Source organism: Piliocolobus tephrosceles, chromosome 3, assembly GCF_002776525.5.
Source record: "Piliocolobus tephrosceles isolate RC106 chromosome 3, ASM277652v3, whole genome shotgun sequence".
Taxonomy (NCBI): Eukaryota; Metazoa; Chordata; class Mammalia; order Primates; family Cercopithecidae; genus Piliocolobus; species Piliocolobus tephrosceles.
The window spans coordinates 170,158,460-170,176,722 of record NC_045436.1 but is presented as its reverse complement, the minus strand read 5'-3'; the positions used below and the strand labels follow the sequence as shown (position 1 = coordinate 170,176,722).

Genomic DNA, 18,263 nt, shown 5'->3' with positions numbered 1-18,263 from the left:
TTGGACAAGAGCGTAAGTACTACTCTCCAATTACCTGGCAGAGTGTCCAGTAAGTGTCCACCACAATACCACCATACATCTGTTTGAGGATGACTAAGGGCAGACTGATGGGCAAGCTCTTGGAAAGTCTTAAGCTCATGGCATCCCGTTAAGCTTCCAAGGAATGCCACATTATCCCCCTGTCGTGACAGATACAAGGTGAAACTGACATCGGGAAAAGGAAGCTGAATGGTCCTCGGGGGCTGATCTGCAGGGTGTTGGACTTCAGGATATAGCAGAGAGAGAGCTTGGCATGATTTGTTGCCCCAAGCCATAGAATCCTGGAAGAGAGCTACCATGCAGCCCATTCCTGGTCAACTGGGAGGCAAGTGGAAAGGGGACTCTCTGGCCCTCCAGCCAGCCATGCACACAAGCATAACAACTGCTTTTATTTAATGTGCTTGGGAGGTGAGCATGCACAATGTGTTTAGGAAGCTGTATGCATACCATCTGAGGCTTTCTTCCATATCCAGGAGAGTGCCCCTGGAAGGTCATACTCCACCATTTTGTCTCTTTATGTATATGACCTGGAAGTTGCTTCTCCCTGGTCTCTGCATTCAATTAACAGTTTAGTGCCGCAGGTGTGGACCATCAGGAAATGGCCTCTCCCTGGTGTCAGCTGCCAATTTATCACTTTTAAAGGGGCAATGTAATAAATGTAATAACTGCCAAACCATCACCCAACATTCCTAGTGGGCGGGGGAAGAGCCCTCTCCTGCCCCACTCAACTTTTTCTTTTTTTTCTTTTTTAAGTTCATCAGCTAGTGTTAGTGTTTTTTAATGTGTGGCTGAAGTTAGTGTTATGTTAGTGTTAGTGTTTTTTATGTGTGGCTTATTCCAATGTGGCCAAGGGAAGCCACAAGATTGGACAACCCTGTTTTTTGGATACGTACCTTTGTCAGATACATGTATTGCAAGTACATCCCAATTTGTGGATTGCTCATTTTCTTAGTGGTGCTTTTTGAAGAGCAGAATTTCTTAGCTTTGATGAATGTCAATACATACATTTGTGTTTTGACTTTCGGTATGTAGAACAAAAATAAAATTTTAAGGCCTTCAACCATCCGAATGGATCCTTCCTCTAGCCAAGGGCATTCCAGAGTTACCTGAAAATCTAGTTCAGGCCATGATGGAAGAGGGGCTTGGACATTATACCCCTCCAGCATTAACATCAACACAGACCTTAAGTCTGATAAGACACATTTACAGTCTATTCTCTCTAAAGCCTGCTAACACTGGAGGCTTCATCTGCATGATAAAACCTCTCCACAACTTCTTATTGTAACCGAGACATTCCTTTCCACTGATAGTAACTCTTTCAACCAATTGCCAAGCAGAAAAATTTTAAAACTACCTATGACCTGGAAGTTCTCCTCCCCAGCTTTGAATTGTTCTGCCCTTCCACATCGAACCAATGTAAATCTTACATGTATTGACTGATGTATTATGTCTCCCTAGTACAAAAGCAAGCTGTACCCCAGCCACCTTGAGCACATGTCATCAGTACCTCCTGAGGCTGTGTGACAGGTGTCACTGGTGTTGTCCTTAACCTTGGCAAAATAAACTTTCTAAATTGACTGAGACCTGTCTTAGATATCTTAGGTTCATAGGTGTTATAACTAAGAAAATTTTGCTTATAAGTTTTTATATTTTCAGATTTTATGTTACGCTTATAACATATTTTTTGGTTAATTTTTATGTATGGTGTGAGGTTCTTTTTTTTTTTTTAATGCAGATATTCAGTACCATATGTTTAAAAAGACCATCTTGGTCAGGTACTGTGGCTCACACCTATAATCTCAGCACTTTGGAAGGCCGAGGCAGGTGAACTGCTTGAGTCCAGGAGTTGGAGGACAGCCCAGGCAACATGAAAAAACCCCATCTCTACAAAAACTAGAAAAAGTAGCTGGGTGTGGTGGCACACATCTGTAGTCCCAGCTACTGGGGTGGGGACAGGGACTGAGGTGGGAGGATCACCTAAGCCCAGGAGGTCAGGTTATACTGAGCTGTGATCATGCCATTGCACTCCAGGCTGGCCAGCAGAGTGAGACACTGTCTCATAAATAAATAAATAAACTACCTTTAACCCCACTGCATTACCTTGATGTCTTTATTGAAAAGCAATTGGCCATATTTATGTGGGTCTATTTGTAGAACTTTTTCTTGCTGTATTTACCTATACATCTATCTTTACACTAATACCATGATGTCTTTGTTTTTGTAGCTTTATAGTAAGTCTTGAAATTAGACAGTAGTATAGATCCTCCAACTGTGTTCTGATTTCTTAAAATTGTTTTGGCTATACTAGATCTTTTACATTTCCATGTAATTTTTTTTTTATTATTATACTTTAAGTTCTAGGGTACATGTGCACAATGTGCAGGTTTGTTACATATATACATGAGCCATGTTGGTGTGCTGCACCCATTAACTCGTCATTTACATTAGGTATATCTCCTAATGCTATCCCACTCCCCTCTCCCCTCCCCACAATAGGACCCGGTATGTGATGTTCCCCTTCCTGTGTCCAAGTGATCTCATTGTTCAATTCCCTATGAGTGAGAACATGCGGTATTTGGTTTTCTGTTCTTACGATAGTTTGCTGAGAATGATGGTTTCCAGCTGCATCCATGTCCCTACAAAGGACACGAGCTCATCCTTTTTTATGGCTGCATAGAATTCCATGGTGTATATGTGCCACATTTTCTTAATCCAGTCTGTCACTGATGGACATTTGGGTTGATTCCAAGTCTTTGCTATTGTGAATAGTACTGCAATAAACATACGTGTGCATGTGTCTTTATAGCAGCATGACTTATAATCCTTTGGGTATATCCCCAGTAATGGGATGGCAGGGTCGAATGGTATTTCTAGTTCTAGATCGTTGAGGAATTGCCACACTATTTTCCACAATGGTTGAACTAGTTTACAGTCCCACCAACAGTGTAAAAGTGTTCCTATTTCTCCACATCCTCTCCAACACCTGTTGTTTCCTGATTTTTTAATGATTGCCATTCTAAGTGGCAATTCTAACTGGTGTGAGATGGTATCTCATTGTGGTTTTGATTTGCATTTCTCTGATGGCGAGTGATAATGAGCATTTTTTCATGTGTCTGTTGGCTGTATGAATGTCGTCTTTTGAGAAGTGTCTGTTCATATCCTTTGCCCACTTTTTGATGGGGTTGTTTGTTTTTTTCTTGTATATTTGATTGAGTTCTTTATCGGTTCTGGATATTAGCCCTTTGTCAGATGAGTAGATTGCAAAAATTTTCTCCCATTCTGTAGGTTGCCTGTTCACTCTGATGGTAGTTTCTTTTGCTGTGCAGAAGCTGTTTAGTTGAATTAGATCCCAGTTGTCAATTTTGGCTTTTGTTGCCATTGCTTTTGGTGTTTTAGACATGAAGTCCTTGCTCATGCCAATGTCCTGAATGGTATTACCTAGGTTTTCTTTTAGGGTTTTTATGGTTTAGGTCTAACATTTAAGTCTCTAATCCATCTTGAATTAATTTTCGTAGAAGGAGTAAGGAAAGGATCCAGTTTCAGCTTTCTACTTATGGCTAGCCAATCTTCCCAGCACCATTTATTAAATAGGGAATCCTTTCCCCATTTCTTGTTTTTGTCAGATTTGTCAAAGATCAGATGGTTGTAGATGTGTGGTATTATTTCTGAGGGCTCTGTTCTGCTCCATTGGCCTGTATCTCTGTTTTGGTACCAATACTATGCTGTTGTGGTTACTGTAGCCTTGTAGTATAGTTTGAAATCAGGTAGCATGATGCCTCCAGCTTTGTTCTTTTGGCTTAGGATTGTCTTGGCAATGTGGGGTCTTTTTTGGTTCCATATGAACTTTAAAGCAGTTTTTTCCAATTCTGTGAAGAAAGTCATTGGTAGCTTAATGGGGATGGCATTGAATCTGTAAATTACCTTGGGCAATATGGCCATTTTCACAATATTGATTCTTCCTATCCATGAACATGGTATGTTCTTCCATTTGTTTGTGTCCTCTTTTATTTCACTGAGCAGTGGTTTATAGTTCTCCTTGAAGAGGTCCTTTACATCCCTTGTAAGTTGGATTCCTAGGTATTTTATTCTCTTTAAAGCTATTGTGAATGGGAGTTCATTCATGATTTGGCTCTCTGTTTGTCTGTTACTGGTGTATAAGAATGCTTGTGATTTTTGCACATTGGTTTTGTATCCTGAGACTTTGCTGAAGTTGCTTATCAGCTTAAGGAGATTCTGGGCTGAGACAATGGGGTTTTCTAAGTATACAATCATGTCATCTGCAAACAGGGACAATTTGACTTCTTCTTTTCCTAACTGAATACCCTTTATTTCTTTCTCTTGCCTGATTGCCCTAGCCAGAACTTCCAACACTATGTTGAATAGAAGTGGTGAGAGAGGGCATACCTGTCTTGTGCCGGTTTTCAAAGGGAATGCTTCCAGTTTTGCCCATTCAGTACAATGTTGGCTGTGCGTTTGTCATAAATAGCTCTTATTATTTTGAGATACATTCCATCAATACCGAATTTATTGAGAGTTTTCAGCATGAAGGGCTATTGCATTTTGTCAAAGGCCTTTTCTGCATCTATTGAGATAATCATGTGGTTTTTGGCTTTGGTTCTGTTTATATGCTGGATTACATTTATTGATTTGCGTATGTTGAACCAGCCTTGCATCCCAGGGATGAAGCACACTTGATCATGGTGGATAAACTTTTTGATGTGCTGCTGGATTTGGTTTGCCAGTATTTTATGGAGGATTTTTGCATCGATGTTCATCAGGGATATTGGTCTAAAATTCTCTTTTTTGGTTATATCTCTGTCACGCTTTGGTATCAGGATGATGTTGGCTTCATAAAATAAGTTAGGGAGGATTCCCTCTTTTTCTATTGATTGGAATAATTTCAGAAAGAATGGTACCAGCTCCTCCTTGTACCTCTGGTAGAATTCGGCTGTGAATCTATTTGGTCCTGGACTTTTTTTGGTTGGTAGACTATTAATAATTGCCTCAATTTCAGAGCCTGCTATTGGTCTATTCAGGGATTCAACTTCTTGCTGGTTTAGTCTTGGGAGAGTATAAGTGTCCAGGAAATTATCCATTTCTTCTAGGTTTTGTAGTTTATTTGCATAGAGGTGTTTATAGTATTCTCTGATGGTAGTTTGTATTTCTGTGGGGTCAGTGGTGATATCCCCTTTATCATTTTTTATTGTGTCTCTTTGATTCTTCTCTCTTTTCTTCTTTATTAGTCTTGCTAGTGGTCTATCAATTTTGTTGATCTTTTCAAAAAACCAGTTCCTGGATTCTTTGATTTTTTGGAGGGTTTTTGTGTCTCTATCTCCTTCAGTTCTGCTCTGATATTAGTTATTTCTTGCCTTCTACTAGCTTTTGAATGTGTTTGCTCTTGCTTCTGTAGTTCTTTTAATTGTGATGCTAAGGTGTCAATTTTAGATCTTTCCAGCTTTCTCTTGTGGGCATTTAGTGCTATAAATTTCCCTCTACACACTACTTTAAATGTGTCCCAGAGATTCTGGTATGTTGTATCTTTGTTCTCATTGGTTTCAAAGAACATCTTTATTTCTGCTTTCATTTTGTTATATATGCAGTAGTCATTCAGGAGCAGGTTGTTCAGTTTCCATGTAGTTGAGTGGTTTTGATTGAGTTTCTTAGTCCTGAGTTCTAGTTTGATTGCACTGTGGTCTGAGAGACAGTTTGTTATAATTTCTGTTCTTGCACATTTGCTGAGGAGTGCTTTACTTCCAACTATGTGGTCAATTTTGGAATAAGTGTGATGTGGTGCTGAGAAGAATGTATATTCCATTGATTTGGGGTGGAGAGTTCTGTAGATGTCTATTAGGTCCGCTTGGTGCAGAGTTGAGTTCAATTCCTGGATATCCTTGTTGACTTTCTGTCTCGTTGATCTGTCTAATGTTGACAGCGAGGTTTTAAAGTCTCCCATTATTATTGTATGGGAGTCTAAGTCTCTTTGTATGTCTCTAAGGACTTGCTTTATGAATCTGGGTGCTCCTGTATTGGGTGCACATATATTTAGGATAGTTAGCTCTTCCTGATGAATTGATCCATTTACCATAATGTAATGGCCTTCTTTGTCTCTTTTGATCTTTGATGGTTTAAAGTCTGTTTTATCAGACACTAGGATTGCAACCCCTGCTTTTTTTTTGTTTTCCATTTGCTTGGTAGCTCTTCCTCCATCCCTTTATTTTGAACCTATGTGTGTCTCTGCATGTGAGATGGGTCTCCTGAATACAGCAAACTGATGGGTCTTGACTCTTTATCCAGTTTGCCAGTCTGTGTCTTTTAATTTAACCATTTAGTCCATTTACATTTAAGGTTAATATTGTTATGTGTGAACTTGATCCTGTCATTATGATATTAGCTGGTTATTTTGCTTGCTAGTTGACGTGATTTCTTCCTAGCATCGATGGTCTTTACATTTTGACATGTTTTTACAATGGCTGGTACCTTTTGTTACTTTCCATGTTTAGTGCTTCCTTCAGGATCTCTTGTAGGGCAGGCCTGGTGGTGACAAAATCTCTAAGCATTTGCTTGTCTGTAAAGGAGTTTATTTCTCCTTCACTTATGAAACTTAGTTTGGCTGGATATGAAATTCTGGGTTGAAAATTCTTTTCTTTGCCAGGCGCGGTGGCTCAAGCCTGTAATCCCAGCACTTTGGGAGGCCGAGACGGGTGGATCATGAGGTCAGGAGATCAAGACCATCCTGGCTAACATGGTGAAACCCCGTCTCTACTAAAAATACAAAAACTAGCCAGGTGAGGTGGCGGGCGCCTGTAGTCCCAGCTACTCGGGAGGCTGAGGCAGGAGAATGGCGTAAACCCGGGAGGCGGAGCTTGCAGTGAGCTGAGATCCGGCCACTGCACTCCAGTCTGGGCGACAGAGCGAGACTCCACCCCAAAAAAAAAAAAAAAAAGAAAATTCTTTTCTTTAAGAATGTTGAATATTGGCCCCCAGTCTCTTCTGGTTTGGAGAGTTTCTGCTGAGAGATCTGCTGTTAGTCTGATAGACTTCCCATTGTGGGTAACCCGACCTTTCTCTCTGGCTGCCCTTAACATTTTTTCCTTCATTTCAACTTTGGTGAATCTGACAATTATGTGTCTTGGAATTGCTCTTCTCGAGGAGTACCTTTGTGACATTCTCTGTATTTCCTGAATTTGAATGTTGGCCTGCCTTACTAGGTTGGGGAAGTTCTCCTGGATGATATCCTGCAGAGTGTTTTCCAACTTGGTTCCATTTTCCCCATCACTTTCAGGCACACCAATCAGACGTAGATTTGGTCTTTTCACATAATCCCATATTTCTTGGAGGCTTTGTTCATTTCTTTTTAGTCTTTTTTCTCTACACTTCTCTTCTCGCTTCATTTCATTCATTTGATTTTCAATTGCTGATACTCTTTCTTCCAGATGATTGAGTCGGTACTGAAGCTTGTGCGTTTGTCACGTAGTTCTCGTGTTATGGTTTTCATCTCTATCAGTTCTTTTAAGGACTTCTCTACATTGGTTATTCTAGTTAGCCATTCATCAAATCTTTTTTCAAGGTTTTTAGTTTCTTTGCGCTGATTACATAGTTCCTCCTTTAACTCTGAGAAGTTTGATCAACTGAAGCCTTCTTCTCTCAACTCGTCAAAGTCATTCTCCATCCCACTTTGTTCCGTTGCTGGCAATGAGCTGCGTTCCTTTGGAGGGGGAGATGTGCTCTGATTTTTTGAATTTCCAGCTTTTCTGCACTGCTTTTTCCCCATCTTTGTGGTTTTATCTGCCTTTGGTCTTTGATGATGGTGATGTACTGATGGGGTTTTGGTGTGGGTGTCCTTCCTGTTTGCTAGTTTTCCTTCTAACAATCAGGACCCTCAGCTGTAGGTCTGTTGGAGTTTGTTTGAGATCCACTCCAGACCCTGTTTGTCTAGGTGTCAGCAGCGGAGGCTGCAGAAGATATAATATTGCTGAACAGCAAGTGTTGCTGACTGATTCTTGCTCTGGAAGCTTTGTCTCAGGGGTGTACCCTGCCGTGTGAGGTGTGAGGTGGCAGTCTGCACCTAGTGGGGGATGTCTCCCAGTTAGGCTACTCAGGGGTCAGGGACCCACTTGAGCAGGCAGTCTGTCCGTTCTCAGATCTCAGCCTCCATGCTGGGAGATCCACTGCTCTCTTCAAAGCTGTCAGACAGGGGCATTTACCTCTGCCGAGGTTTCTGCTGCTTTTTGTTTAGCTATGACCTGTCCCCAGTGGAGGAGTCTACAGAGGCAGGCAGGCTGGCCTCCTTGAGCTGTGGTAGGCTCCACCCAATTCGAGCTTCCTGGTGGCTTTGTTTACCTACTTAAGCCTCAGCAATGGCGGGCGCCCCTCCCCCATCATCACTGCAGCCTTGCAGTTAGATCTCAGACTGCTGTGCTAGCAATGAGGGAGGTTCCATGGGTGTGGGACCCTCTAGGTCAGGTGTGGGATATAATCTCCTGGTGTGCTGTTTGCCAAGACCCTTGGTAAAGTGCAGTATTAGGGTGGGAGTTACCCGATTTTCCAGGTATTGTGTGTCTCAATTTCCTTTGGCTAGGAAAAGGAATTCCCTTCCCCCTTGTGCTTCCCATGTGAGGTGATGCCTCGCCCTGCTTCAGCTTTTGCTGATCGGGCTGCACCCGTGGACCAGCATCAACTGTCCGACATGCCCCAGTGAGATGAACCCGGTACCTCAGTTGAAAATGCAGAAATCACCCATCTGCTGTGTCACTCACGCTGGGAGCTGGAGGCTGGAGCTGTTCCTATTCGGCCATCTTGGGCACACCCCTCCATGTAATTTTTTAAATGTGCTTTTCAATTTCTATTTTTTAAAAAAATATTTGGGATTTTGATTGGAATTACACTGAATCTAAAGATCAATATGGAGAAACTTTACATTGTAACAGTATTGAGTCTCCCAATCCATGAAAGTGATATATCTCTCAGAGTAGTCAAGTTTTCCCTCAATTCTTTCTCTCTCTCTTTCTTTCTTTTTTTTTTTAAGAGACAGGGTCTCACTGTGTCACCCAGGCTAGACTGCAGTGGTGTGATCTCAGCTTACTGCAACCTCGGTCTCATGGGTTCAAGTGATTCTCCTGCCTCACCCTCCCAAGTAGCTGGGACTATAGGTGTGTGCCACCACACCCAGCTAATTTTTGTATTTTTAGTAGAGATGGGGTTTCACCATGTTGGCCAGGCTAGTCTTGAACTCCTCACCTCAAGTGATCTGCCTGCCTCAGCCTCCCAAAGTGTTCTCTCAATTCTCTGAGCAGTGTTTTGTAATTTGCAATGTATGTGTATTGAGTGTCATTCTTGATCTGGGTGCTGGTTATTCTTTTTGTGAACATTCATTGACCCATTTAAGATTTGTGTACTTTTCAGTATGTTTGTTTTATTTCAATAAAATGGGTGAATTAAAGGATATGAAATACCTACCTTAAAAGTCCAAAAACCTTCTATTAGGGAGAATCTCAAACATATATAATAGTGGAAAGAATTTTATAATCAACTCTCATATACCTTTCAACCAATAATGATAAACATCAATGCAAGGCCAATCTTGATTTATCTATATCACAATTCCTTACCATTCTCCCCTTTCCTAGATTATTTTGAAGCTAATTCCAGACCTAATTCCATCTGTAAATGTTTCATTATGTATTTCTAAAAGATAAGCACTATTTTAAAACCACAATACCATAAAATCATTATTGTAACTAGAAAAACTTAACATCGGTTACTGAATATTTAGACTGTCTAAAATGCAAATTCATTGGTTGTGTCATAATTTTTTTTTACAGTTTGTTTAAGTTAGTATTTTAACAAACTTCACAAAATGCATTTATTTAGTCTTGTAATTATCTTTTAATTTTTAGGTTTCCCTCCTTTTTCTTTACATTTAATTATTGAAGAAAGTGTTCATTTGTTCTGAAAGATTTTCTACATTCTGGATTTGTCTCATTACAATACCTGCAGCCAGTGCTGTGCTAGTAATTATATAATAATATTTCTGGGTAGGGTTGAGATGGGGTGAATGGGCTCTGCTTTGTAGTATTTTCTGGTTTTCTTGATGCAAATACTACCACCATAGTGATTTCAAGCTACCAACATGATGCCACTGAATGCAGAATTGGGAAAAGATGTGTAGTAGCACACCTTTACATAATATTTCTACTGTAAAAATAAAATAGATATAAATATCCCCAAGAGCATAAATAATAGCAACATGTAGTAAAATAATTAGGAAGTTATGTATTTTGGATGTTTATTACCTTTGCATTTATTTATTTATTTATTTATTTATTTATTTATTTATTTATTTATTTATTGAGACAGAGTCTCGCTTTGTAGTCCAGGCTGGAGTGCAGTGGCATGATCTCAGCTTACACACTATTCTCCTGCCTCAGCCTCTCAAGTAGCTGGGACTACAGTTGCCAGCCACCACACCCAGCTAATTTTTTGTATTTTTCGTGGAGATGGGGTTTCACCATGTTAGCCAGGATAGTCTCAATCTCCTGACCTTGTGATCCACCTGCCTCAGCCTCCCAAAGTGCTGGGATTACAGGCATGAGCCACCGCACCCAGCCTGCTTTTAATATAATTTATTTTGTTTTAAGTTTACATAATTTAATTTTTAGTTATGACTGTGTTTAACAAATGGCTCACAGATTTTTGAAAATGTATCTGTCAAATATTGTCAGCCAGTTTCAGTGCATGGCTGCCTGTGGTATCATTTAATATGTCCGTCTATCCCCTATATTTCCTGAAAACTGTAGTTAAATCTGAAGGTTTGCTAGATTCAGATTAGACAGATAGATAGACAGATGCAAGGATACTTCAAAAGTGGTGCTGTGTATTTCCTGTTGCCTCACACATCAAGATAAAGTCATGTTTTGAGGGTTTTTGAGGTATGAAAGACTTCTTCCCTCAAAACAAACTCATCCCACATTACAATAAAGAAGATGAATATGAACAAAATGAAAAAGGAGTAAACCATGAGGGAAAAGAGAAAAGAAGAGGAGTTGTCAGGAACAGAATTTGGGATGGTGGAAAGAAAATGAAGAAGGGGTAACAATTTAGTTGGCCAGTGAAGGCCGAAACCTCAGCTGGCTAGTGGGGAAAGAGAACGTAAGCTGTGAAGAAAGTTGTTTGATACCATGAACCCTCAAAAGAAAGAGAAATTGGAAGAACAGTCTGTCACTAAGATGGAAGTGGGAGTGAATGTAGGGCTGGAAGTCAAAAAAGTAGTTGGAAGTCCAAGAATGCCCTCCCTAATCCTATGCAGCAATATATTTCCTGAAGAATGAACCAAAGATTCTAGGTTGTGGGGTACCAGGCATTGCTGAGGCCAGAGCTTCTACTAAAAATGTGGTGAGAGAGGAGGGATAAGTGAAAATCTTTATACTGAATAGTGAGATTCCTCCATCCACCTTCCCCCACTCAGCTCCACATTGCTAGCATCCAGGCTTATATCCTTCCAGGTAGAAAATAGGAATATTAGGCCAGGCACAGTGGCTCATGCCTGTAATCCCAGCACTTTGGGAGACCGAGGCAGGTGGATCACGAGGTCAGGAGATCGAGACCATCCTGGCTAACACAGTGAATCCCCGTCTCTACAAAAAATACAAAAATTTAGCCAGGTGTGTTGGTGGGCGCTTGTAGTCCCAGCTACTCAGGAGGCTGAGGCAGGAGAATGGTGTGAACCCAGGAGGTAGAGCTTGCAGTGAGCCGAGATCACATCACTTCATGCCAGCCTGGGCAACAGAACAAGACTATGTCTCAAAAAAAAAAAAAAAAAAAAAAAAAAAAAATGGGAATATTACTCTCTGGAAAAATGGACTGTGGAAGAGAAAATGACAGGGATCTCTTAGTGATAAAGTGCAGTATGTTCATCCTACAGGGCAGCCCACCCTTTGATAAATTCTAACCATGTGCCTGAGCCTGCTTCTAATTAGTGCCTGATATGGTATGGCTGTATCCCCACCCAAATCTCATCTTGAATTGTAGTTCCCACAATTCCCTCATGTCATGTGAGGGACTCAGTGGGAGGTAATTGAATCATGGGGGTGGGTCTTTCCCATTTTCATAATAGTGAATACGTTTCACAAGATCTGATGGTTTTATAAAGAGGAGTTCCCCTGCGCAAGCTCTCTCTTGCCTGCTGCCAGGTAAGACGTGCCTTTTGCCTTCTGCCATGATCATGAGGCCTCCCTAGCTATGTGGAACTGTGAGTCCATTAAACCTCTTTTTCTTTATAAATTACCCAGTCTCAGGTATGTCTTTATCAGCAGTGTGACAATGAACTGATACAGTTCCTTATTTTTTTCTGTGTTTGTAAAAATGATCAGCCAAAAGTCATCAGTTTATTTGAGGGAAACTTCTCACATTAAAGTCAGTCACCAAAATGGAAATATGGCATTCAAAGGAAACAGACGTTGGCAGAAGAAAATTTAAAAGAAAAATGAAAAACCTACATCTGTAATAAAAGCCTCAAAAATATTCACAAAACAGCAAGAGAAGATTATAAAAAGCAAAAAGACCTGAACAGGTAGAACACAACTGTATATATGTATATATAGATATATAGATATAGTATAAATTAAAAAATCAATAGAGAAGTTGTAAGATAATGATAAATTTATATTCAAGAAAGTATAAGAAGGCAAAGTAAATAAAAAATAGAAGGGGAAAATATAGAAAATTAGAGACTAGGAAATCTAACAAGGAAATCATTCCTATATGAGTACTAAGAATTTCAGAAAGAGAAAACAAATTTGGAGGAGGGGAAATTACCAAAAAATTGGCAAAATATCTCAGTATTTAAAGACATGAGTTTGCAGGTTAAAAGGGCTCATGGATTGTCCAGTACAATGAAAAACAACTACCTTTGCCCAAGTTCATCTCTGAAATTTCATACTCCTAAGAATAGAAGGAAATTCTGAAAACTTCCAGATGGAAAAAAACAGGCCAAAGAATAGAAAACAAAACAAACAACAAAAAAAAGGTCAAATAAACAGGAATAGGAAAATGGGTTCAGATTTCTCAACAGCAACACAGAAAACAATGGAACACAGTCTTCCAATTTTTGAAGGTAAATGCTTTCCAATGCAAAAATCTTCCCAACCGAATTCTCAATCAAATGTGAGGTTAGAATAATGATACTTTGAATTCTTATGCAAAAATGTCAGAAACCCAACCAAATTCTCAATTAAGTATGAAGGTAGAATAATGATATTTAAAATTCTTATGCAAAAATATCAGAAAGTTTAGTCCCTATGTATCTTCTCAAGAAGCTATTGGAAGATGTGCTCCATAAAACAAGAAAGAGGATGATGTGAGATCTAATTGTATTAGTTTGTTTTCATGCTGCTCATAAAGACATACCTGAAACTGGGAACAAAAAGAGGGTTAATTGGGCTGGGTGCGGTGGCTCATGCCTGTAATCCCAGCACTTTGGGAGGGCGAGGCGGGCGGGTCACGAGGTCAGGAGATCGAGACCATCCTGGCTAATATGGTGAAAACCTGTCTCTACTAAAAACAGAAAAAATTAGCTGGGCATGGTGGCGGGTGCCTGTAGTCCCAGCTATTCAGGAGGCTGAGGCAGGAGAATGGTGTGAACCTGGGAGGCGGAGCTTGCTGTGAGCTGAGATCGCACCACCCGGGCCACAGAGCAACTCAGTCTCAAAAAAAAAAAAAAAAGAGGGTGAATTTGACTTACAGTTCTGCATGGATGGGGAGGCCTCAGAATCATGGCATGAGGTGAAAGGCACTTCTTGCATGGCAGCAGCAAGAGGAAAATGAGGAAGAAGCAAAAGTGGAAACCCCTGATAAACCCGTCAGATCTTGTGAGACTTATTCACTATCACAAGAATAGCACAGGAAAGACCAGCCCCCATGAATCAATTACCCCCACCCAGCTCTCTCCCACAACACGTGGGAATTCTGGGAGCTACAATTCAAGATGAGATTTGGGTGGGGACACAGCCAAACCATATCATTCCACCCCTGGCCCCTCCAAATCTCATATCCTCACATTTCCAAACCAATCGTGCCTTCTCAACAGTCCCTCAAATTCTTAACTCATTTCAACATTAGCCCAAAAGTCCACAGTTCAAAGTTTCATCTGAGACAACGCAAGTCCCTTCTGCCTATGAGCCTGTAATATCGAAAGCAAGCTAGTTACTTTCTAGATAATGATTACCTCCAGGGTAAACAAGAGGTTTACAACAAATAAAATGTAATAATGTCCCCAACAGAAACATCAAAAAATAGCATATAGGCATTGTATTAGTCTGTTCTTGCATTGCTATAGATACCTGAAACTGGTAATTTGTAAGAAAAAGAGGTTTAATTGGCTCACAGTTTTGCAGGCTGTACAGGAAGCGCAGTGGCTTCTGCATCTGGAGAGGCTTCAGGAAGTTTCCAAATGTGGTGGAAGGCAAAGAGGGAGTGAGGGGTCTTACATGGTGGCCGAAGGGAGCAAGAGAGAGAGGGAGGAGGTGCTATCCCCCCCCTTTTTTTTTGAGACGGAGTCTCACTCTGTCACCAGGCTAGAGTGCAGTGGTGATATCTCAGCTCACGGTACCTCCACCTCCCAGGTTCAAGCGATTCTCCTGTCTCAGCCTCCGGAATAGCTGGGATTACAGGCACGCGCCACCACACCCAGATAATTTTTGTATTTTTAGTAGAGATGGGTTTCACCATATTGGCCAGGATGGTCTTGATCCCTTGACCTCATGATTCCCACCCACCCCCCTGGCACCAGACTCCAAAAATGCTGGAATTACAGGCATGAGCCAAGGTGCCCTGCCAGTGCTACACAGTTTAAAGCAACCAGATCTCACTCACTATCATGAGAACAGCACCACGGGGATGGTGCTAGACCATTCATGAGAAACCCACCCCCATGATCAAATCACCTCCCACCAGGCCCCACCTCCAACAGTGGGGATTACAATTTAACATGAGATTTGGTGGGACAAGCCATACCAGGGATGCATGAAAGGAAAATCTTGGGGCTCCAAAATTACTAAACTAAAGGGAAAAGTCAGGCTGGGAACTGCTCAGGGCAAACCTGCCTCACATTCTATTCAAAGTCATTCAGCTGCTCACTGAGATATATGCGTAGTCTGATGGCCTCCTCTGGAAAGGTTTATCAGAAACTCAAAAGAAGGCAACCATTTGTCTCTTACCTACCTGAGACCTGGAAGCCCCCTCCCTGCTTCGAGTTGTCCCTGCCTTTCTGGATGGAACCAATGTACTTCTTACATACATTGATTGATGTCTCATGTCTCCCTAAAATGTGTGAAACTAAGCTGTGCCCTGAGCACCTTGGGCACATGTTGTCAGGACTTCCTGAGGCTGTGTCATGGACAAGCGTCCTCAACCTTGGTAAAATAAACTTTCTAAATTAACTGAGACCTGTCTCAAATTTTGGGTGTTCACACATGTTATTTAGAAATATGGAAGTAAACACCAGGAACAAAACTTGAAGGGATTAAAATACTTACCTCTGGAAAGTGGATTTAACTTAAGGAGGAACTGAACAGGAGAAAGCAGATTTTGGTTATAAAAAGAAAGAGATTCAAATAAAACAGTACAGAACACCTGTTCTGTCCTCCCTTGTGTTTATCAAGTGCTTGCCAGGCACTCAAAGTTCATTGCTGTCATTACTTTAAGAATTGAGGACCTGGGCCTCCACGTGGTATTCTATTAATACTGGCTCTCTTAAACTGACTGTCTCCAGGATTTTGCATCTATCAGGAAGGGAGATTGTGACCTCTAACAAGTTACAGTGGGCAGTAGGTATCCATGGAGAACTGGTTCCAGGACCCCCCTGGACAGCAAAATCCACAGATGCTCAAGGCCCTTGTATTAAATGGTGTAGTACAGTATTTGCACATCCTCTCCTGTAATTCACATCATCTTCAGATTCCTTATAATATCAAGTACCATGTAATTGTTACATAAGTAGTTATTACATTGTATTATTTAGGGAATGATGACAAGGAAAAAAAGTCCGTACATGTTCAGTACAGAGGCAAGCATTCTTTTTTTCCTCAAATGTTTCTCATCCGTGGTTAGTTGAATTTGGATGATGAATCCGCAAATCTGGAGGGCCGAACATGCTTAACTTCCCTAAGTTTAAACATTGCTAAAGCGAGAATAATTATAAACTTAGCTAGGAAGGGTGTTGCGGAAAGCAATGAATATTATACTTGCAAAGTGCTTGGCACGTTGTTGTGGTTATTATTTCCTGAAAACAAACAAAAGCCACTTATTGGTTGGTGTGAAAGAGGGCATCTGTCAAAGTTGTTGTCCTTTGGAGCCAGAAAAGTCTTTCTTCTATGATGACTCACCTCTCCTTACCTCTCCTCTAACCTCGCGGCTTCTTTGGGGCTCCCTCCCGGAGGCCACCGGTCAAGATTAGCCTGGGCCACAGTGCACCGGTCCTGTTCTGGGTGATGTTCCAAGCTCACTGTTTTTATTTTTATTATTTATTTATTATTACTTTTTTAGACAGGGTGTCACTCTGTCGCCCAGGGCTGGAGTGCAGTGGTGCCATCACTGCTCGCTGCAGCCTCGATCCCCTGGGGTCAAGCCTCCTCCCATCTCAACCTCGCAAGTAGCTGAGACTACAGGTGCGCACCACCTAGACCGGCTAATTTTTATATTTTTTTGTACAGAGGAGGTTTGTTACCTATATGTTACTCAGGTTTGTCTCGATCTCCTAGGCTCAAGCGATCCGCCCGCCTTGGCCTCCCAAAGTGGTGAAATTACAGGCATGAGCCACCGCACCCTGCCCCAAGCTCAGTCTTGAAATAGACTGGAACGGGAAACGGAAAACAGCGAGGTTTTCCTCCGACGAGCGAGAGTCACTGCGACGAGCGAGAGTCCCGCCCTGCCTCAGTTTGCGGAGCCGCCTTAGTAGAAGGAGAGAAGGGGAGTCCAGGAGGCACGGGACTGGAGGGACCGAAGTTCCCCGATGGCGGCCCGGGAGTGCGCGGCCTCGCGGCTGCTCCAGCTTCTGCTGCTGCTGCTGCCGCTGCTGGCTGAGGGCGGGGCGCCCGCGCCGTGGCACGGGGAGGGCACCAGCCCACAGCTGCAGGACATCTTCCTGGGCCGCTGCGCCGAGTACCGCGCACTGCTGAGCCCGGAGCAGCGGTGAGGCCGCGGGCCGGGTGGGAAGGGAAGCGGGGAGGGGGGGAAGAGGCAACGGTGAAGAGGGCCTGGGGAGGGGAATACTGGAGCTAAAGGTCAGGGTGAGGGGTCAATGAGAGAGGCCTTGAGGGGAGAGGTGAGTGTGGAGACAGCGATGGTCCTGAAGGATGCGGGCAAGTGAGGAGGGGACTGTGAAGTGTGTCTGCAGGTGAGGGGTGCGCTGTGCGGGGTCTAGAGATGAGGAGTGTGTGTGTGTGTGTATGTTCTAGTGGTGAGGGTTTGTGTGTGTGTGCTCTAGAGGTGAGGGGTGTGCGTGTGTGTGCTCTAGAGGTGAGGTGTGTGTGTGCTCTAGAGGTGAGGGGTGTGTGTGTTCTAGAGGTGAGGGGTGTGCGTGTATGTGCTCTAGAGGTGAGGGTTTGTGTGTGTGTGCTCTAGAGGTGAGGGGTGTGTGTGTGCGTGTGTTCTAGAAGTGAGGGGTGTGTGTGTTCTAAAGGTGAGGGATGTGTGTGTGTTCTAGAAGTGAGCGGTGTGTGTGTGTGCTCTAGAGGTGACAGGTGTGTGTGTGTTCTAGAAGTGAGGGGTGTATGTATGTGCTCTAGAAGTGAGGGGGGTGTGTGTGAACTCTAGAGGTGAAGTGTGTGTGTGTGTGTTCTAGAAGTGAGGGGTATGTGTGTGCTCTAGAGGTGAGGGGTGTGTGTGTGTTCTGGAAGTGAGGAGTGTGTGTGTGTGCTTTAGAGGTGAGGGGTGTGTGTGTTCTAGAGGTGAGGGGTGTGCTAGAGGTGAGGGGTATGTGTGCGTGTGTTCTAGAGGTGAGGGGTGTGTGTGTATTCTAGAGGTGAGGGGTGTGTGCATGTGTTCTAGCAGTGAGGGGTGTGTGCATGTGTGTTCTAGAGGTGAGAGGTGTGTGTGTTCTACAGGTGAGGGTTTGTGTGCCTGTGTTCTAGAGGTGAGGGGTGTGTGTTCTAGAAGTGAGATGTGTGTGTGTTTGTTCTAGAGGTGAGGGGTGTGTGTGTTCTAGAGGTGAGGGGTGTTCTAGAGGTGAG

At 42.4% G+C, this 18,263-nt stretch overlaps 1 protein-coding gene across 5 annotated transcripts in view; it reads left to right on the top strand.

The window, feature by feature from the left end:
• Nucleotides 1-18,263, top strand: part of BST1 (bone marrow stromal cell antigen 1) — a 62,608-nt gene that overhangs the window by 14,429 nt on the left and 29,916 nt on the right. For 4 of the 5 annotated variants that reach the window (XM_023206943.2, XM_023206941.1, XM_023206940.1 and 1 more), the window contains one exon: nucleotides 16,794-17,223. In XM_023206943.2, the coding sequence (XP_023062711.1) occupies nucleotides 17,045-17,223 (179 nt within the window). In that variant the 5' untranslated portion in view covers nucleotides 16,794-17,044. Of the gene's footprint in view, nucleotides 1-16,639; nucleotides 16,701-16,793; nucleotides 17,224-18,263 lie in introns of those variants that run through there. The other variant, XM_023206942.1, reaches the window with a different exon arrangement.